The 22,460-nt window shown below is 38.9% G+C and overlaps 1 protein-coding gene across 1 annotated transcript in view; it reads right to left on the minus strand.

Moving 5' to 3' along the window:
* The window catches only part of VPS35 (VPS35 retromer complex component), a 28,971-nt gene extending 6,629 nt beyond the window's left edge, over nucleotides 1-22,342 (minus strand). Inside the window, exons 1-12 of the mRNA XM_068991882.1 lie at nucleotides 22,321-22,342; nucleotides 13,509-13,607; nucleotides 12,106-12,202; nucleotides 11,293-11,416; nucleotides 10,485-10,667; nucleotides 8,444-8,657; nucleotides 7,388-7,471; nucleotides 6,832-6,941; nucleotides 3,830-3,926; nucleotides 3,576-3,724; nucleotides 1,788-1,995; nucleotides 1,223-1,378 (exon numbers count right to left, since the gene is read on the minus strand). Coding sequence (XP_068847983.1) covers nucleotides 1,223-1,378; nucleotides 1,788-1,995; nucleotides 3,576-3,724; nucleotides 3,830-3,926; nucleotides 6,832-6,941; nucleotides 7,388-7,471; nucleotides 8,444-8,657; nucleotides 10,485-10,667; nucleotides 11,293-11,416; nucleotides 12,106-12,202; nucleotides 13,509-13,607; nucleotides 22,321-22,323 — 1,524 coding nt within the window. The 5' untranslated portion in view covers nucleotides 22,324-22,342. The remainder of the gene's footprint in view (nucleotides 1-1,222; nucleotides 1,379-1,787; nucleotides 1,996-3,575; nucleotides 3,725-3,829; nucleotides 3,927-6,831; nucleotides 6,942-7,387; nucleotides 7,472-8,443; nucleotides 8,658-10,484; nucleotides 10,668-11,292; nucleotides 11,417-12,105; nucleotides 12,203-13,508; nucleotides 13,608-22,320) is intronic.
* Between the last annotated feature and the right edge of the window lie 118 nt (nucleotides 22,343-22,460).

Below are 22,460 nucleotides of genomic sequence, written 5' to 3' on the forward strand. Positions count from 1 at the left end.
TGAAAATGGTAATAAACTTTAAAGAGCCATTAGGAAACAACTGGTTGTTTCAGAAAAACCACAAGAATTCATGAAATACTTTTTACTACGTGGAGACACAGTGTGTGACATATTCAAGTTTTGTAAATTTCTTTGATAATGGTAGATGGATAGGAAGAGAATGCATTCCCCCTTAAGAAAGTCAAAGGTAACGATCCTCACTTTAAAGGTGTTTCTTTACATGGCATAAACAACTGGTCACAGGTGGAAAGCACACTTTCTACTTTGATTTGCAATGAGAAATGAAAACCCACATAGGCTATGTATGTGCATGACACAGAAATAAAAGGCAATCAGTTAAAACATTTGAACAAGCAGGCCAGTCACTAGGTCAGATCACACGCAGTGCACAGACTGCTTGACACTAACCCAAGTCAAAGACTATTACACTACAGACAGAAATCAGCTTCTTTTTCACAATGGTTATGAAGGAGTACAAATGACAAAGTCAACACAAGAAGTCAGGGCTCACCCTCAAACTAAGGTGTTCTTCATTACAACAGACTAACAGTCCCATGTATCCAACAACAGCTAAACAACTTTGCCCAAACAATAATTAAGCCACTATCTGTGCCTCCTTTCATAAATTATCCAGTATCAGTCACCAATATCCTACTCAGGCAACATGTTTTATTCATTTCACAAAGGTTTATTAAGGACTAACGACAAAGAAAGGGAGAATCTCATCTGATTGTTTTTTGCCAGGAAAAGGGGGTTAAGCAAAAGGCAATTTTAAAGTCTTCACACATTTTTAATGTGGCAAACACACACAACCTCTATGTGCAAACCTTGGAAACATAACACAACTGAATATAAAGGTTGTTGCTCATACTTTAAAAGTTTATTATGAAAAACAACTCAACAATTCTAAAAGCAACAGTTCAGAAAGAAAATAAACATGGAATGATTAATGGACGGATACCCAACTGAAGGAAGATAGACTTTTCTACAATTCCTAAGAAGTCTTCAGAAGAAATTACAGCAACCAACTTGTTCTTCATAAGCTCCAGAAGTTTACAATTAATGCATTTAACCATAAAGTAAAAGTCCAGTTAATCTCTTACTCAGTTTCAATTCTTTTGAAACCTTTTAATACCACAAGCTGGATTAAACTATTTGAGACACATCTACATATGATTTCACAAGAAGCTGTTGAAGGGGTATAAGAAGAGTTACTTCATACCAAGTACTGTTGATCAGGGTCCTCAGACCGTAGAAGATGAATGAATCTGCCCACAAGGCTCTGCTCATCGGCAAAGTCCTCTGGGTCAGGTTCTTCTACAGGTTGATCTGGCTGATCCTGAATCAGTGTAGATACCAAATTCATTATGGAATCCACCTGTAGTATGGAAGACATGGAAACCGACTAGGGTGAAACAATCAGCACATGATGCCACTGACAAAAGTGCTTTTAGTTGCGTAAAGTTACAAAACAGTATCAATAACTTAATTCCTTTTTTTCTTTATGAAAGTGTATGTATGTTGGTACACATACAGATAAAAGTCTAGAAAGACAGACCAAATGTTGATTAAGAGCAGTTATTCTCTTCCTGTGGGATTATAGTTATTTTAAATTTTCTTCTTTATACATCTCCAATCTTCTTATTTATATAATGAATAGCTACTTATAACTATTTTTTAGTAGTAAATGACCTTCCCCTCCCATCTCATGTGTCCATCTCATTGTGTAAAACCATAACTACATTGTCTCTGTTTTCTTAATATATAGCATGTCAGTATTCTCTTACCTGGTCTTGAGAGACAATTTCTGTATTATAATCTAGAACATTACTAAGCACGTAACAACTCATGCTCTTTCTGGACTCATAGTCAAAATACTCAAAGAGTGGGTGGAAATGTTTTAATTTCAAGACTGTTAAAATATTGTTGTAAGTGTCAACAGGAATCTTCAAAAGTCTGGTGAGCTCCTTTGAAACTGCACTACTGGTAGCAATACTGTCAAAAGAAAAACAGCAGTCCTTTAGTGAATAAATTAACCTCTTATATACACAAACAGCAGTTGATTCATAAAAATTTGAAAATTTTCATTTACATATTAAAGGAGATGGCTGAAGTGAATCACACCATCCCAAAATACCCCAGTGACTTCCAAGAGAGGTCTATCAGATGTCCACCTTCACACACACATTTATTCATCTATTAAAGTCCTATAGATACGATAGGTTATGCTGGTCTACAATTCATGAACAGGTTGTATGCTGCTGCTGCTGGTTCTAAGTCACTTCAGTCGTGTCCAACTCTGTGCCACCCCATAGACTGCAGCCCACCAGGCTCCCCCATCCCTGGGATTCTCCAGGCAAGAGTACTGGAGTGGGGTGCCATTGCCTTCTCCAGAGCAGGTTGTATACCTGGAGTTAAAAAAGACTGTCTAAAATGCGGTATTTCTAAGGGAAGTATTTTAAGTGGTAGTTAGGTTTCTAGAGCAGTCAATAAGTACTGTATATTCAGGATGAAAAATCCACACAAAACTAGCAATTCAAGAACATAATACATCAATTATTTCTTCTGCATCAGGTGTTGGTGAATAAGGAAAAGCAGGATAAAATTAGGAACATTCCAGGGTGACTGAGGAATATCCAGGCATTTATAAGACCTTTAGAGGTTGGGACTTCAAATTCTTTATTCTAATTTTACTTTAAAATTCACTTAGTGGGGAAGATAAAGATACAAAATTTATTTAAGATCTGGAATGTTTTTTGATTCACACAAAAAATGAGAGTGACAAAAGAAAAAGAGGTAAAAGAAAAAAAAATCTTCCAGATGCAACTAAACCACTGGAAGAGAGATGGAAAACAGAAAGATTATGTGAGATGAAATGATAATACAGGGCGAGGAGGGGCCTAGCTTGACTCATGTTCAGAAGCAGGGGAGGATGGGGCAGTAAAGGGACTACTGGGAAAAGAGAACAAGATCACAGCTGTGCAAGTGGTCCCTAGAGGATGCAACAGGACTAGGGCAGCATAGCTGAGGAAGATGCAAGCACACAACAGACTATTCATACTATGCCTGGTATCACAATCAAAGCTGAAAACAGAGAAACATTTAAACCAATATAATTCTCACATCTTAAACACATACACTGGAGAAGGAAATGGCAACCCACTCCAGTACTCTTGCCTGGAAAATTCCATGGACTGAGGAACCTAGTAGGCTACTGTCCATATGATTGCAAAAAAAACCCAAAAAAAATACATGCATCCCTAATTTTTTCATAATTTACTCATCTGTGGGAGACTACTTATGGCAATACTAACTCACCCTTATATACAAAGGGGTCTGAATGGAGACACGGGTCTCTAAAGATGCCTATGGTCTACGAGTGTCACTACTTGATCACTGTACACAACCAAGCAATTAGCTGCCGCTTTCTGTGCTGTTTAGTACCAGGCATGTCAATCTAACAGATGCTTAGAAAACAAGATGAACTCTTAACATTTTAAAAAATAACTGCGGAAGAAAAACAAATCTGGGACAACAAAATTTTACAAAGGTTTTTATAAAAATGTTTAACTTACTGTTCAAGGTTGAGCTTATTAAATATCTCCACTGTTGTTTCTAAAACTTTATCAACATAGTCCACACGATCAGGATAACACTTCATAGCGAGATTAATGAGAGAGACTTGTAAAGATACAACATCCTCCGAAGGCATGTCTTGTCGAGACTGGAATGTTCAGAAAACCATGGAATTTATTTTAAACAATTACTAAAAGACTATCAGCTGAGAATTATGAAAGTTTTTAGAACTTAGGAAAAAAGTCATACAAACCTGTATTACTGTAGCCACCTGCTGTGAAAATATGTCAAAAAGTTTAATATCTGTTGGGATCCCAGGTCCATCTTCACGGTGAGCAAATAAAGCTAATCTAAAAAAGAAAATACTCTTTATTTTAAAAGATATAGGGATCTGGGTAGTGGGATCATGGATGACATTTTACCCTTTCAGCTTTTTTCTCAATTCATTTTTAATGGAACAGTTTTACCCATGATGCCTTTCTCACTGTATTCTTACTTTATACCATATGCACCAGATTTTTAACAGGTCAGTTCTGTCAAATTCTCTGAAGCCTAATTAAGTAGTCATGGATAGAACTGTATTAACATGACAAAATGTATTCAACGGCTATGATTATAAAAAATAATCTCTAAAATGTAAAAAGTACATAGATAATTTTACGACACTGCATTTTTACTGCTGTAAAGTTTAAAACACAACTAATTCCAAAAGCAGTCAAGTTAACTTTTATTTACCACATCTTAAACTACTCAAAGAATACACAGAAGAACTGTACAAAAAAGATCTTCACGACTCAGATAATCACGATGGTGTGATCACTCACCTAGAGCCAGACATCCTGGAATGTGAAGTCAAGTGGGCCTTAGAAAGCATCACTACGAACAAAGCTAGAGGAGGTGATGGAATTCCAGTTGAGCTGTTTCAAATCCTGGAAGATGATGCTGTGAAAGTGCACTCAATATGCCAGCAAATTTGGAAAACTCAGCAGTGGCCACAGGACTGGAAAAGGTCAGTTTTCATTCCAATCCCAAAGAAAGGCAATGCCAAAGAATGCTCAAACTACCACACAATTGCACTCATCTCACATGCTAGTTAAAGTAATGCTCAAAATTCTCCAAGCCAGGCTTCAGCAATATGTGAACTGTGAACTTCCTGATGTTCAAGCTGGTTTTAGAAAAGGCAGAGGATCCAGAGATCAAATTGCCAACATCCGCTGGATCATAGAAAAAGCAAGAGAGTTCCAGAAAAACATCTATTTCTGCTTTATTGACTATGCCAAAGCCTTTGACTGTGTGGATCACAATAAACTGTGGAAAATTCTGAAAGAGATGGGAATACCAGACCACCTAACCTGCCTCTTGGGAAATCTGTATGCAGGTCTGGAAGCAACAGTTAGAACTGGACATGGAACAACAGACTGGTTCCAAATAGGAAAAGGAGTATGTCAAGGCTGTATACTGTCACCCTGCTTATTTAACTTATATGCAGAGTACATCATGAGAAACGCTGGGCTGGAAGAAACACAAGCTGGAATCAAGATTGCTGGGAGAAGTATCAATAACCTCAGATATGCAGATGATACCACCTTTATGGCAGAAAGTGAAGAGGAGCTAAAAAGCCTCTTGATGAAAGTGGGAAGTGGAGAGTGAAAAAGTCGGCCTAAAGCTCAACGTTCAGAAAACAAAGATCATGGCATCTGGTCCCATCACTTTATGGGAAATAGATGGGGAAACAGTGGAAACAGTGTCAGACTTTATTTTTTTGGGCTCCAAAATCACTGCAGATGGTGACTGCAGCCATGAAATTAAAAGACGCTTACTCCTTGGAAGGAAAGTTATGATCAACCTAGATAGCATATTGAAAAGCAGAGACATTACTTTGCCGACTAAGGTCCATCTAGTCAAGGCTATGGTTTTTCCAGCAGTCATGTGTGGATGTGAGAGTTGGACTGTGAAGAAGGCTGAGCACCGAAGAATTGATGCTTTTGAACTATGGTGTTGGAGAAGACTCTTGAGAGTCCTTTGGACTGCCAGGAGATCCAACCAGTCCATTCTGAAGGAGATCAGCCCTGGGATTTCTTTGGAAGGAATGATGCTAAAGCTGAAGCTCCAGTACTTTGGCCACCTGATGGGAAGAGTTGACTCATTGGAAAAGACTCTGATGCTGAGAGGGATTGGGGGCAGGAGGAGAAGGGGACGACAGAGGATGAGATGGCTGGAGGGCATCACTGACCCGATGGACAAGAGTCTGAGTGAACTCCGGGAGTTGGTGATGGACAGGGAGGACTGGCGTGCCGCGATTTATGGGGTCGCAAAGAGTCGGACACAACTGAGCGACTGAACTGAAACTACTCAAAACAATGTTTGTTCCATTATCATTACTGTTTATCCTGATTACAACTGGACCCACATTTTGTTATGCATAGAAGAATCACTACTGAGAGAAATGGTTAAGTGGTGTTACGCCTAACATAAGAAAACCTAGTTATTAGCTTCCATTAAGAGTATCCCCAATTGACTTATAATTCTTAAAACCAAGGATTGACCTGATAATTTGGAAAATTCAGCTATATAAACTGACTTTAAAACTAATGACTTAGATATTTAAAACACAATAAAAATATTTGCAGAAATAAATCTTCACTTGGATTTCTGGTTTCATAATGTCAATGAGTGTATGCTCATAGCAGGACACATACTATGTACTGGTACCCAGCAGGCACTCATTAAAGTTATATCAAAGGCCAAGTTTTATACATTTAACCAAGACCAAAGGCTAAAGAAGTATTATTTAAACATATTGGGGATTTACTAATATTTTTAGTACCTGAAAACTCTTCTTTAAAAAAATGCAGGAACAGAGTGATTACTTGAACACTCTTAATCATCTATATTTATGTCTACTTGATAAAGACTCCAGATCAAATTGTTTCCCTCTGAAAGATAACTTTCATCATTGTAAAACTCGAGGTTTGCTCTTTGGTGATAACGGGATTTATAAAACTTAAAACGTCGGGACTGTATAATGTCTTTAAACATCAATTAAATGCATAGATTAAAAATATATTATCTCCATGCCTTCTGTTCAATTAAGAGCTAAACTTCTCTCATGAGTAAGCCAGACAAGTACTTAGTAGATACTCAGACTTACAGAACTAATGTAACTAAATCAAAATCATTAACAAAGATGTAAGAAAGAATTCACAAAAATGTTTTAAATTCACTATTCTGCCCTTCATTACGGGAAACTCTTACCTATCAATTAAAGCAATGATTATGTTTTTCACATTTACATTTTGGTGTAACTCAGCGCAGGCCCGAAGAAAAGGATTCAAAGTTTGAAGGTGGAATTCATCAGGGAAAACCTGAGAATCAAATGATAATCAATTATTACTAAAATCAACTAGCAAAAATCAATTAGTAAAAGCATTTTCTACTATATTCTGGACTTAATATTTAAAGCTCATATTTGTGGGGGGAAAAAAACCATTTTAATATTATACAAGCAAGTGCAAATACATCACTTTCAAGCCTCTCTAAACATAACCCCAGAAAGAAATATTCTGTTAACCAAAGTACATCTACAATTAAACTAAAACTAATGATACCTAAACAACTTGGAGGTTACTCTTTCCTACATTTTGGGAGGAAAACCCATTAATACAAAGACCATGCTATTATATTAACAGGAGAAAAGGATTTATTCAGGAAAGCTTAATCTCTCTTTGATCAAGACTTTTTTCCCAAAAAACAAAGAAAATTAATGAAATACAAAATGAGTTCTTTAAAAACCTGAAATGTTCACACCTACCTGAATAATGCACTCCATGAGATATTCCTGAGCCAAAGCATCTCTGCAATTCACCACTTGCTCTAATATGCCGGTCAAAACAATCTGAAAGAAGAAAAAGATTTTAAGAATTAAAGAATTATTTTCAAAATCTTAAGTCACTCCTCCAGTAACATATTTGAACTACTAACTTAAAAATCATATTTTAGGTTTTCCTGATCCATACTTCATTTCTAGACTAAACTGTAAAATTTTACAGAAGAATGTTTAAATAAAAAATTCTGGATTTCTATTTTGTAAAAGTCAAAGTCCATTTCATTGGTGTTTTTTATGATTTGTACTTTTTGTGTCCTAAGAAAGCTTACCTAATCCAAAGTTATAAAGACTTCCTTTGTGTTTTCTTCTAAAAATTCCAGTTGCAAATTTCACTTATGACTTTGATCAATTTTTTTGAGTTCCTCTGCATACTATGAGAACGGGTCACAATTCAGAGGCTTGGTTTGCATACAGATGTCCAATTGTTCTAGAATCACTTGCTGAAAAGGTTGCCTTTGCACCCTTATGAACAATAATTGATTATATACACGTGAGTCTATTCTGGATCATCTCTTCTAGGGGTCAGCAAATCTAGTTTAAGGACCATTTTTGTATATTGTTTCCACATTATCTTCAGCTGCTTTTGCACTACACTGGCAGAATTTAACAGCTGCAAACTATATGGCTTGTAAAACCAAAAAATAAGTACTATTTGGTCCTTTAAAGAAAAGGTTCACTAATTCCTGATTTATTTTCCACTGATACATGTATTTACCCTTTCACCAATATCACATTACTTTATTGTAGCTTTAGAGTAAATCTATAGTAAAATAAATCTCAATGTAAAGAAAACTGGTATCTTGATAACGATAATACTGAGTCTTCCAATTCACAAACACAGACTCAAATATGTCTTTTAGTTTATTTAAGTCTTCTTTGATCAACAGTTTTCAATGCAATATTATTTTTAAAATATTTCAATTTCAAAAATCAGACTTTATATATCTCATAAGAAAAGATGAGAAGTAAAAAGATATAAACCTGTTTGTAACGTTCCACATTTACACCTTCCAACTGACTAAGGCGCACCAAATTTGTTCCCACTAAAATTCTCAGTTCTTGTCTTTCTCGTTCTCTTTTTTCTCTATCTCGGCTATGTCCCTGATGCTGCATTCGAACCCAGAGCTTGTTCATTTCTGCAAAGTTGAGTAGGACAAAATCCATGGAATCACTGATATCACCAGTTGTTTCTTCACTGCAAAGAAACAGTTGGAAAAATCTTTATACACAGTATTTAATTTACTACTATTTCTCTTCTTTGTGCATTTCCTTCTTACCTCTTTAATACACCAAACACTTCATGAAAGACATCTTCAACTACACTGTCTTAGTGCTCAATTTCAAGAGGAAGAGAGAAAAGAATATCAGGCAGGGGACATAGCTTAAGTTTAGAGGAACAAAATGCCCCCCTTTCTCCTTTTGGGGCTTCCCAGGTGGCACTAGTGATAAAGAACCCAAAATCTAAGAGATGTGGGTTCGATCCCTGGGTTGGGAGGATGCCCTAGAAGAGGGCATGGCATCCCATTCCAGTATTTTTGCCTGGAGAATCCCACGGACAGAGAATCCTGGCAGGCTACAGCCCATGGAGTCATGAAAAGTCCGATACAACTGAAGCAATTTAACCACTCCTTTTCCTGGGCCAGCTAAACTTGTTCTTGGAATTATATTCCATTAATTCAAAAAGCCTTAAAAAATTGACACTTGTGTCACTGTTAACTCATTTTATTATTATTTTATGTTTGCAACTGAACTATCAACTTTGTAAGCTCTGTAAGGTAAAAGACCAAGTATTTCTTGCTTATTTTTACATTTCCTAAGATGGGGAACTTAGTAATTTTCAAAACTTTTTGCTGATTACTAAATTAATAGTCAAAACTGAACCAAATAATAACACAGCAAATACCCTCACCATCTTCACACTGTTAAAATTTTTATCTTTTCTACACCACTTATATTTTTGTCATATGCATGGTTAAAGTTTTATTATAGCTTTTCTTTTAAAAAGGAAATGATGCAGATATACTAAAAACAACTAAAATATACACATTAGAAATAAATGAATAAAGAAACTTTTTAAAAAGGGAAATAAGTTCCTCAATCAAGGGAACTTGTCATGTGAATAGTTCACCCAACTGGATAAAGACCATCTGCCATCTTTGTGGGATAAAAGCACAACAGACTTGGATGCTAGAATACTGGTTGCATAAGACACAGCTCTCTCTGAATAGCTTCCCCCCGTCCCCTGTCCTGTTCTGGAGTTAATATCTTATTTGTGTGCACAGATAATTAAAATCACTTATACTCTGGGGTACCTGCTGCTGCTGCTGCTAAGTCGCTTTAGTCGTGTCCAACTCTGTGCGACCCCATAGACGGCAGCCCACCAGGCTCCCCTGTCCCTGGGATTCTCTAGGCAAGAACACTGGAGTGGGTTGCCATTTCCTTCTCCAATGCATGAAAGTGAAAAGTGAAAGTGAAGTCACTTAGTCATGTCCGACTCTTTGTGACCCTCATGGACTGCAGCCCACCAGGCTCCTCCGTCCATGGGATTTTCCAGGCAAGAGTACTGGAGTGGGGTGCCATTGCCTTCTCCGCTGGGGTAACCAGAAGTTCCTAAATTACAAAAACTGATAAGACATTCAAGAAACAATAAGAAAACTGGCTAGCTCATAAAAGAAGTTAAACATACTTCATTATTTTATCACAAATACAATTTTCAAACTGTAACTCATTTAAAAAGTTGTATTTTCAAAGAGTATCTGATGGAATGGAAAAATGCTCTCAATTATGCTAAATTAAAAAAGGTTCTAATAATCTACACATAACTTTTATAAGAGTACATTTTATATCACATCACATGTACTGTGTCTCAAAGGAAATCTATACACAAAATGCTACCAGTGGCTGACTCTGGGGAGAATTACTGATATTTATTTTCTTCTATATACTTTTCTATACTTTTTATATGTTTTACAACAACAACAATAAAAATACTACACCTAAATCAAGAAAGAAAACCACTTACTCTGTTGGCTCCCCTTCATCAGGTAAGATGTTTCTGGTACACTGAAGTAGATAATTTCGAAGAAATAGACCTCTCAAGGGATGTTGCACACCACGGCACATTTCTACCAAATCTTTCAAAATATCTTTCCTGGACTGAGGAAATGACTTGACATATACAACTCCAACTGTGATCAACAGGTAACTAGAAGAATGAGGCAACATTTGATTAGAAATAAAATACTCAAGAATTTGACTATATTCAAACACAATATATACAAATATGAAACAAACAAGAGAGGAAGCAGGTTTTCTCCTATGCAATAAAGAAAACATCATCTAATTTAAAATATAACTGCTTACTGACCCCCTTCCATTAATTTATAATATCACCTTTAAACACATTAGGACTCGTAACTGTCATGATATTAACTTTTCTAGTAGTCAAGAAATTAGAATATGTCCATTTTTTTCTATTTTCAAAGTTCCTCAATAATCTATAATAAATAGTTATTTATACTTCACAGCCTTAAAAAATCACTATCAAAATGCTAACCTCTATTTGTTAAGAAATTAAATAACCTTAAGCCCGCTGATTTTAAAGGATGTAACACAAAGTATGAAACGCAGATATAAAAGCCCGCAGAATCTTAATAAGGAAATGGCAACCCACTCCAGTGTTCTTGCCTGGAGAATCCCAGGGACGGGGGAGCCTGGTGGGCTACCGTCTACGGGGTCGCACAGAGTCAGACACGACTGAAGCGACTTAGCAGCAGCAACGCAAAGTGGGGAATGCAGATATAGAAGCCGGCAGAATCCTAGTAACTTACAGCCTTGGGATGATGTTTCCGGCATACTGTACAAGTTCATAGAGATCTGCCACTTTTCTTCCTTTAGCAAATTCATCTGTCAGGTAAACTTCCAGGTAGTGCAGTTCATCAGAAATAGCCATATCTTTTAATTATCATTAAGGATTTAAAGCTAAGTCATCCTAAGAATGTTGACTCTGCAACTTGTTGGACTCATTAAATTGGGCAAATTTCTTAGTTTTTTCTTTATTTATTGGGGGTAGGGGGCATGCCCCATAGCTTGTGGGATCTTAACTCCTCAGCTCAGGATTGAAACTGGGCCATGGCAGTGAAAGCCCAGAATTCTAACCACTAAACCACCAGGCAACTCCTATATTGGGCAAATTTCCTAAATGTTAGTCATGTAAGAAAGCATGTTTAAATTCTGGGCTTTCCTGACTTTAAGGGGTCTTAAAGATGTCTGGTAAAGCAAAACAATAAAAATAAGATTGCCTGTGAAACTACTTCAGGGTTTTGAAATGGCAAATCATTGATGTCCTTTACATTTCAGAGTCCAGCTTGACAAAATCTTAGCCTTAAAAAACCATTTGCTTAATACTTTCAATATCCTTCATGAGTAGTCTGAAAACTGAGATATAACAACAAGCCACATAAAGAAGTGTAAGCACAAAAAAGGGGTTTCTGATACTCTTCTCAGCACATTTGCAGGGAGAAGTACTATTTGATTAAGACAATGAGAAATAATACAACTTCCAAAAAACCTAGGGAACAAGCAAAATAAGCCTTATCAAGAAAATAGTATGATCAAAATGTTCTTCAACTTTCAAAAGATACAAAGTTCATAGTAGCTCTTTGGTGATAACATAGAAGTCCGCAGTTCACCAAGCATATTAGAAGCATGTTTCAGAGCATCCATAAGCTTGTTTTTGTCCTACAGAAAAACCAAGAGCATTGGTGAGAATGCTTAATTTAAATAAACATTTAACTTGGCTATACAAACTTTAATCAAGGATCTATTACACAGTTCTGAAAGTACAGAGCACCTAAATTATTTTAATCACATAAAAATCAAGTTTAATTTCACCTTGCCTTCACTTTACTGAAAAGAGTAAGATAACATAATTCCTCACCAGGCTGCAAAGCTTAGCAAATCTCATTTATCTAGGACCACAAGCTTCCTGGCAATAACTCAAATCTTTACAATCCTGGCAACTATGGAACAATAGCTCCATTAATTTATCTTTTACCTTTAAGCAAGAAAACTGGCATACTGATTCTTTTGAAAGAAAGTTACTATTCTGACAATGGCTTGGTCATAGGTTAAACACTCTTCAGAGACGTCTGGAATGACTACTCTTTAGTATGCTTTTCTCCTCACAATGTCCATATGCCCCACTTAAGACATAAACATAGACAATTCCTTTAGATACAGAAACACTGTTCATACACAGAAAGAGATAAAAGCAAGCAATAGCAAGCCCCATACCACCCATTTTCTCCACTCCAGTTTTGTTTTTACAAACTGGTTTGCAAGAAAAACAATACAATAGAAACAACTGGTTAAAAGAGCATATTATTACTAAGCTTTAGAAACTCTAAGACAGTTTACGAAGGCAAGATATCATCATCATCATCAATACAGCAACTTATACTTTAAGTACCAGCCTATTTGGTTCCATTTCTTAAGTCTTATCCAGAAAATCTATAGTTTCAACCAAGATAATCTACTCTTTCAGAATATGATAATTAAGTATAGCTTTTAAGGTAGTTCTTGCAAAAAAATGTATCTGTTCAGGACAGAAATAAAAGCCTTCAAGATAGAGGGGAAAGGCTGAACAATTCAAATTGAAAGCGTTTAAAACCAGTATTTATTAAGCAACTATTATACGTCAAGTACTCCTCAGGTTTGAGGTACAGAACTGATGAGGCCAGTAATTCAGGTCAGATAGGGTATGGAGATAATACAGTGATGTGTAAATAGAAGGCAAGGTCTCCCATCCTCATGGAGCTTAAATTCTGGTAGGGAAGACAGACAATTTCAAACCACAAATATACAGGTAAATAAAATATTTCAACAGGGCTATCTACTGAAATTGCTCCACACAGCGCCTGAGGGAGCTGAGGCTGAATATTATTAGGTTTACCAGAGCAGTAGTGCCACAGGCTTTAGAAAACCCAGCCTAACATTCCCAGGAACACGCAGATTACCACCGTGCCTCTCACACTGTCCTTCTTACCAGGCATCTCTTCATCTGGAATGACTGGACCTTCACAGCCTGTATGGCTTCATCCAGGAGTTTTTCCTGCTCATCCTGCGGTGACTGCTGTGTTGTAGGCTAAAAAAAATTTTTTTAATCTCCCATTAATGTGTCATTAGAACTCTTGTCAAGCAAATCTGTTATTTTTATAGGTCCAGCCATAGTTTACATTTACAAAGCTTTCACATAAGGTTCATTCCAGTTCTACATCTCAGACTCATTTATCAATTTTTGACAACTGAACAGAGAGCTGTGCCGTTAATGAAGTTAATAGCATCGACTGCTGAAGGAGAAAACCAACAGATATAGAGAATTTCTTCTCAGAAACTGACTCAACATTCCTGTAGTAGGTTGTCTTCAAAGAAATAGACGGTGGTGGTTTATGGCTGCCTATGCTCTGCTGCTGCTGCTAAGTCACTTCAGTCGTGTCCGACCCTGTGCGACCCCACAGACGGCAGCCCACCAGGCTCCCCCGTTCCTGGGATTCTCCAGGCAAGAACACTGGAGTGGGTTGCCATTTCCTTCTCCAATGCATGAAAGTGAAAAGTGAAAGTGAAGTCACTTAGTCGTGTCCGACTCCTAGTGACCCCATGGACTGCAGCCTACCAGGCTCCTCTGTCCATGGGATTTTCCAGGCAGGAGTACTGGAGTGGGGTGCCATTGCCTTCTCCGGAGCCTATGCTCTGCTAATACACTCTAAATCCACCTAGAACATAACCAATCTGTGGTGGTTAAGTAGTCTAACCCAAATCTCTAAAAGCTTCCTTTTTTCCTAAACTACCTTTCATCTGCATCTTAGTCTATTCTTAGGAAGGCCAAGGAACTAGTTTACGAGAACACTTATCCTCTTAGGCAATATATAATGAGGGACTAAACAGCTTAGACATAAAACAGCTAAAACTGTTGACGGTGACTTGTAGTAGAACACCATGAAGAGTGCACTCCCTCAAGGATCTACCGTACCATTTCAATTACAGACAGCTACAGTTATAATGGACAAAATACAGCTGTACAGTCTTCTTTTTGCCATCAGAAAAATTTCCTTGCAAAATGAATTAGATCTACCTGTGAACAGAATTAACCACTCCATTCCTTATGTTGAATAAACACTGTTTACACTTCTGCTACAGCAGCGAGCACATTATAACTATAAATGATGGCTATTTTTACATCCTTGGAACCCAACACATTGCCAGACACATAATGGATGCTTCATAAATGTTCACTGTCTGAATAAGTAAGCTGGTTTTAGATTATGTTTTTAATAAAAAGCAACTAAAGAATCAACAGATGAATGGATAAACAAATTATGTTATATACATATAAGGAATATTACTCAATCATAAGGAGTGAAGTATTGATAGATGCTATGTGAACTACAAAAAGGTTATTTAAGTAAAAGAAATCAGACATGGAAGACCACACATTGTGTGACTGCACTGATATGAAATTAAGACATAGCTCAGAGATGCTGCACGTTCAGGTCCAGACCATAGCAGAAAAGCAATATTGCAATAAACTGAGTCACATAAATTTTTCAGTTTCATATGTTTACACTGTACTCTAGTCTATTAAGTCTGCAACAGCATTATGTCTAAGTAAATAATATATACGCCTTAATTTAAAAATAATTTATTGCTAAAAACTGCTAACCATCATCTGAGCCTTCAGCAAATTTGTGCTGGTGCAGGGTCTCACTTTGATGTTGATGGCTGCTGAAGGTCATGGAGGCCTGTGGCAATTTCTTAAAATAAGACAATAATAAAGTCTGCCTCATGGACTGGCTTGCTCTTTCACAAATGATTTCTCTGTAGCATGTGATAGTCTGATACCATTTTAACCATGGTTCAGTTCAGTTCAGTCATGTCCGACTCTTTGTGACCCCATGAATTGCAGCATGCCAGGCCTCCCTGTCCATCACCAATTCCCAGAGTTCACCCAAACCCATGTCCATTGAGTCAGTGATGCCATCCAGCCATCTCATCCTCTGTTGTCCCCTTTTCCTCCTGCCCCCAATCCCTCCCAGCATCAGAGTCTTTTCCAATGAGTCAACTCTTCGCATGAGGTGGCCAAAGTACTGGAGTTTCAGCTTTAGCATCATTCCTTCCAAAGAGAGCTTCCCAAATTGGAGTCAGTTCTCTCAAACCCTGTGTGCTCAGTAGCTCAGTCATGTCCAACTCGTTGGAGTGTAGCCTGTTGGGCTCCTCTGTCCATGGGATTCTCCAGGCAAGAATATTGGAGTGGGTTGCCATTTCCTCCTCCAGGGGATCTTTCCAACCCAGGGATCAAACCCGCCTCTCTTGCATCTCCTACACTGGCAGGTGGATTCTTTACCACTGTGCCACCTGGGAAGCCCCTCAAACTGCCCTGCTGCATTCACTAAGTTTACGTAATATTCTGAATCCTGTGCTGCCATTTTCAACAGTCTTCACAACATCTTCACTGGGGTGGAGTTCATTTCAAGAAACCACTTTACTCATTCATACAAAGCAACTCTTCATCTGTTGAAGTTAGATCAGGAGATTTGGCAATTCATATCTTTAGGCAGTCACATCTTTAGGCTCCACTTCTGATTCTAGTTCTCTTGTTATTTCCACCACATCTTCAGTTACTTCCTCCACTGAAGTCTTCAACCAACCAAGGTCATCCATGAGGATTGGAATTCACTCCTTCCAAACTCCTGTGTATGTTGATTTTTTTGACCTCTTCCCTTGAATCACAAACGTTTTTAATAGCTTTCAGAATGGTGAATCCTTTCCAGAAGGTTTTCAATTTGCCTAGATCCATCAAAGGAATTATTATCTGCAGCAGCTACAGCCTTCTGAAGTCTTTATTTGGCTGCACTGGGTTTTAGTTGCGCCATGTGGGATCTTCAATCTCTGTTGCAGCATGCGGGATCTTTAGCTGTGGCAATGTGAACTTTTAGCTGTGGCATGTGAGATTTAGTTCCCTCACCAGAGATGGAACTGGGCCCCCTCACTGTGAATGCCGAGTCTTAGCAACTGGACCACCAGAGAAATCCCTGAGATGTATTTCTTAAATAATAAGACTTGAAATTCAAAATAACTCCTGATCTGTGGGCTACAGAATGGACGTTGTGTTAGCTAGCAGGAAAACAATATTCATCTCACTGTATGTCTCCATCAGAATTCTTGGGTGTTAGGTACGTAATCAATGATTATTAATATTTTGAAAGCAATCCTTTCTTTTCTGAGCAACAGGTCTCAACAGTGAGCTTAAAACATTCAGTAAAGGACGTTGTAAACAGATGCGCTGTCATCCAGGCTTTGCTTTTCCATTTATGGGCACAGGCCCATACTTCATAAGGACCCTAGGATTTTAGGAATAGTAAATGAATACTGGCTTCAACTTAGTCATCAGCTGCACTGGCCCCTAACAAGTCAGCCTGTTCCTGAAGCCAGACATTGACTTCTCTCCGGCTGTGAAAGTCCTACATGGTATTGTCTTCCAATAGAAGGCTGTTTCGTCTACAAGGAAAATCCTTGCTTAGTGTAGCCACCGTTATTAATTATCTTATCCAGATCTGCTAGGTAACTTGTTACAGCATCTACATCAGCAATTGCAGCTTCACCTTGCATTCTTATGGTATGAAGATGGCTTCTTTACACATACCTTAACCAACTTCTGCTAACTTCAAACTTTTCTTATGCAGCTTTCTTACCTCTCTCAGCCTTCACGGAACTGCAGAGGGCCTTGCTCTGAATTAGGCTTTGGCTAAAGAAAATGTGATGGCTGGTTTGATCATCTACCCAGACCACTTAAACTTTCTCCATACCAACCGTAAGGCAGTTTCACCTTCCTTTCATTCATGTGTTCACTGGAGTAGCACTTTTAATTTCCTTCAGTAACTTTTCCTTTACATTTACAACTTGGCTAACTGTTTGGTACAAGAGGCTAAGCTTTTGACATGTCTTCCTCACTGAGCTTAATCATTTCTAGCTTTTGATTTCACTTGAACTCTTTCAACTCTTCCTTTCATTTGAACACTTAAGAGACTGCTGCTTCTGCTGCTAAGTCGCTTCAGTCGTGTCCAACTCTGTGCGACCCCATAGACGGCAGCCCACCAGGCTCCCCCGTCCCTGGAATTCTCCAGGCAAGAACACTGGAGTGGGTTGCCATTTCCTTCTCCAATGCATGAAAGTGAAAAGTGAAAGTGAAGTCGCTCAGTCATGTCCGACTCTTCGAGACCCCATGGACTGCAGCCTACCAGGCTCCTCCGTCCATGGGATTTTCCAGGCAAGAGTACTGGAGTGGGGTGCCATCGCCTTCTCCGACTTAAGAGACTATTGTAGGGCAATTAATTGGCTTAATTTCAAGATACTCTTGTACCTCGGGGAACTGGGAGGCTCAAGAAAAGGGAGAGTAATGGAGAAGAGCTGGTCAGGGGGCAGTGAGAATACACACACTTACCAATTAGTTTGCAGACTTACGTAAGTACAGACTGTGTCACCTAAAACAATCACAACTGATCACCATAACAAACATGATAATGGAAAAGTATGAAATACTGTGAGAATTACCAAAATGTGACACAAAAACACAAAGTGAGCAAATGCTGTTAGAAAAATGGCACCAGGAAGACTTGCTAGATGCAGGATTGCCACAAAGTTTCAATTCTGGGGGAAAAAAATCCAGTAAAGCAAAGCACAATAAAATGAGGTATATTTGCATCCAGAATAGGAAAATCATCCATAGAAACAGAAAGCAGACTGGTGGTTACCAGGAGGGAGAGTGGATGAGTAACTGCTTAATGAGCACAGGGTTTCCTTTTTGGGTGGTAAAAATGTTTTGAAACCGAGTTTCCCTAGGGCATACTTCTTCATAAGCATAAAAAAATATCAAAGAAAAAGTTCAATATCTTTTATACTGAACACTAACTCACACACAAAACTAATGGTGTAAAATGCTGACAAGGAGCATGTGCATTTAAGGATTCTGACTTAATGAAATTCACTATTCATCATGGGCTAGTTCTCTGAGACCAAGCAACAGATTGGGTTTTTTGGCTCCTTATCTCTGGATGCAATAGATTTAACAATTATTGCAATCAACGGATTTCACTAGGTTCAGAAAGCCAGCTTTGAGATAAGCAGAAATTTTTATTGTGATAAAACATACACATTAGAAATGTGTATGTTATAAAATTTTTATTGTGGTAAAATATACACATTTTTATTGTGGTAAAAATTTGCCATTTTCACCATTTTTAAGAGTGCAGTTCGGCAGCATTAAGTACGCTCACACTGCTGTACAGCCACTGCCACCATCCATCTCCAGAGCTTTTTCACCTTTCCAAAAGGAAACTCTGTGAGCAATAAACAGTAACTTCCCATCCCCCACTCCCGCCCTAGGCAACTACCACTTTCTTTGTCTAAGTGCTTGACTTCTCTAGGACCTCATATAAGGGGAATTGGCAAATGGGGGCTACTCTCTACTTGTGGTGCTTCTCTCTCATTGAAGACTACGGGTTCTAGGGCTCTCGGCTTAGCCGCCCAGGGACATGTGGAAGATGTGGCAATCTTCCCAGAGCAGGAATCGAACCTGTGTCCCCTGCATTGGCAGGCAAATTCTTAACCACATTCTTAACCACTAGATCACCAGGAGATCCAAAATTTCCTTCTTTTTGAAGTTAAATAATATTCCATTGTGTGAATATACCATTTTGTTTATCCATTCATCTGCTGACGAATATTTGGGTATAGTACTACATTTTGGCTACTGTGTATAATTATATGGCAAATGAAAGCGTGGTTATAAAAAGGCTGGGTTCATGCTCAGTCTCTAAATCATGTCCAGTTCTTTGCCATCCCATGGACTGTAGTCCCTCTGGCTCCTCTGTCCATGGGATTCTCCAGGCAAGAATACTGGAGTGGGTTGCCATTTCCTTCTCCAGGGGATCTTCCCAACCCAGGGAGCGAACCCAAACACAGGTTCTGCATTGTGTCTCCTGCACTGGCAGGTGGATTCTTTATCACTGAGCCATCTGGGAAGCCCTATAAACAGATTACAAACAATTCAAAAATATTTGTATAGAATTGACTAGACTCAGTAATCTGTAGGCCAATTAGCAAAATTTTTCTATTTTGTACCAACTGGGTTTAAAATTAATAGAAAAGCATACATAAAAAATGTAGAAAATAAAGAGATAAAGCTATAATAAAGAAATGAACTTTTACATACTACTTGTAAGATAATGCAGCTGGCTATTCTAAAGGAACATCTAGATGCCCTTCCTGCCAAGTATGGGACTGAGCAAGTCAGCTTAACATGAACATGATTTCACTATACACAAACTAGGTAACCAATGACCCCTCACTCATAAAAGTCATTTACAAATGACTGTACATGGCAGTTATATATATCAGAGAAAAGTGGAAACACTAGAGTCAAGATCAAATTAACATTTGTGATTAGGCCCCTTTTAGCCCACACATTCAAGCCAAATAGCCCTGACAACTCTACAGTTAAAAGGTGCAGAGAAAACAAAGGTCACTATGAACATATCACTTATAAAACTAGTTCCCATTCAGACAATGTGCTTTCATTTCCTCTTGCAGCAAACAAGGATAATAGAAATACTTGTATCATTGTTATGAGTAATAAAGTGAAATGACACCGATAAAGCTTGAAAATTGCTTAGCACTTAGTAATAAGCAATCCACCTAAGCGTTCCCATCATTATTATATTCCCCATAGATACCAGCAATTATCTACAACCATCCTAGAGACTTGTCGATCTCTCCACTCATATAGATGCTTTCAAGATAGATGTAATCAAACAATGCAATGTTAATCAACTACAAAATGAAAATAACACATCTCACAAAGACACAGAATTTCATTATGTTAATGAAAACACTATTTTTAAAATGACGGTAAGACACAAAATAGCAACTGAAGTAGGGAGAACTAAGCACGATGAAGGGATGGAACATCCAAACATTTATTTTAATACCGGCACCTCCAATTTCATTTACCAATAAATTTCCCCAGGAATCCTATGATGGCACACACCATGACCACTTACTTCCCCCAGCTTTATCTACTAGCAATACACATTCTTCTCCACCTAGAAAATCCCTACTCACTGTCCTCAGAATCTCAGTTCACATGTTACCTCCTGTAATCTTTCCCATACTCCCCAGAACCTTCTCTCCTTTCATGGTCCCACAGCACTGAACTGACGGACTGTCCTCAGTACTCAGACTGTACTACATTAAGTTCCATAAGCATGTCTTCTGCTAGACTCTTCAGTTCTTTGAAAGCATGGGCTATGTTTTCAGTGTCCAGCACAGTGCATGACATGAAAGACACACAAGATGCATGATAAATTGAACTGAACCCCAGATTTTAGAATTGGGAAGGGCCAAAAGGGGAACATTTGTTTTCAGATGCAAAAAGGAGACTCAAAGAAGAATGAGTGATTTGCCCAAGTCACAGAGACAGTGGTTGTGACAAGACTACTACTCAAGTTTTCTTTCCAGTAAAATTCATGAGGACAGTACAGGGTGTCTCCACTGTTCCAAACTGGTTCCTCAAGCACAGAACGGGGATATATAAGAGATCCTCAAGTAGGTGCTTTTTTATTACAAACACTATAAATGTCAATCCATAAATGCTGAGAAACAGACAAACGCTAGTTTAATTTTTGCACCATTCTTATATCAATTCCCAAATAAGAATTCAGAGAAATAAGCAGAATCACCTGTACAGCATCATATTATATGAAAGCAATATATGTCAAACATTTTGCTCCTTGGCATTAGTGCATTTAAAGTGAAGCCTGTTTCCAGGCTTACAGGTTTTCAGAAGCCTGTCTACACAAACTGAATAGTGAGATAACTAAAACTGACATACTGTACACCAACATGCAAAAATATTATTTATACAGTACAGGCTATGTCAAACGCTAATAAAATGCAAGTGACAACTTGCCTTTGTGGAAACTAGACACAAGGATTCACATTTTGAGGAAGTTCAAGTTCACCAGCCAACAGCTACACCACGATTTGCTGCCAGCATGGAGAGGCGCTAAGGAGAATGCCTCCTTCCAGTAAGTAAAAGACCTGGATTTTATCAATGGGGAAGTCAGTAAAAGAGCCAGGGCGCCCAATGAACAAATATTAAAGGAAACAAGCAGTCTCTTTTTTGTCTCTCAGAATTAATGGATATCAGACAGCATGAGTCCTTCCAGGAAATTCACCTAAGCCAGTCCCTAGAATTCTCTGACACACACTGCAATCTAAGAGGCCTATGAGGCTAAAAAAGGCCCGGGCACTATTAAGGACCCTCCAGAAGGTATTTCTTGCACAATAAAGGGACACGAAAGCACTACCAGGCACAAAGGTGGAACCGTCAGCAAGGGAGCAGCCTTTGGGCGGGTCCCAACGCAACCTCTGAGCCTCAGGCCCTCCGTACGCCCCCGTTCTAGCCAGACGCCCAGACCCAGCACTAGAGATCCCCTCAAGGCGGGGCAGTGGCGAACTCCACTCAGAGGGCTCGCAGGCCCTTACTGACTCTCAGAGCTAGGGAGCGAATACACCCCCTCAAAGAGCAACGGCCATGGCCAGGCGCCGCCGCGCCCCCGATCACGGATCGGCCCGCCTGCGGCCTTCCCCGGCCTGTCCCCCAACCCGTAGGCCAAGCCTGGCTGGTATTAGCCCCGACCCGGCTGCTGGGCCCCGACTCCGCCTGCATGGTTCCAAACGGTGGGAGCGAGCAGTGGCTAGGAAAAGGGTCAGCCCAGAGCCCGCCGCCCCTCAGCACTCACCATGGCGACTCCCCTAAACCTGCAGCTTGAAGCACCCACCCCGCGCGGAGCCTCCCGCGGTCAGGTGACTCTGCGGCCCCTCCAAGCCCCGCCCCCTCTAGCTCCGCCTTCGGACCCAGCAGACGGATTCTCGATTGGTC

This window comes from Capricornis sumatraensis, chromosome 20, assembly GCF_032405125.1.
Source record: "Capricornis sumatraensis isolate serow.1 chromosome 20, serow.2, whole genome shotgun sequence".
Lineage (NCBI taxonomy): Eukaryota > Metazoa > Chordata > Mammalia > Artiodactyla > Bovidae > Capricornis > Capricornis sumatraensis.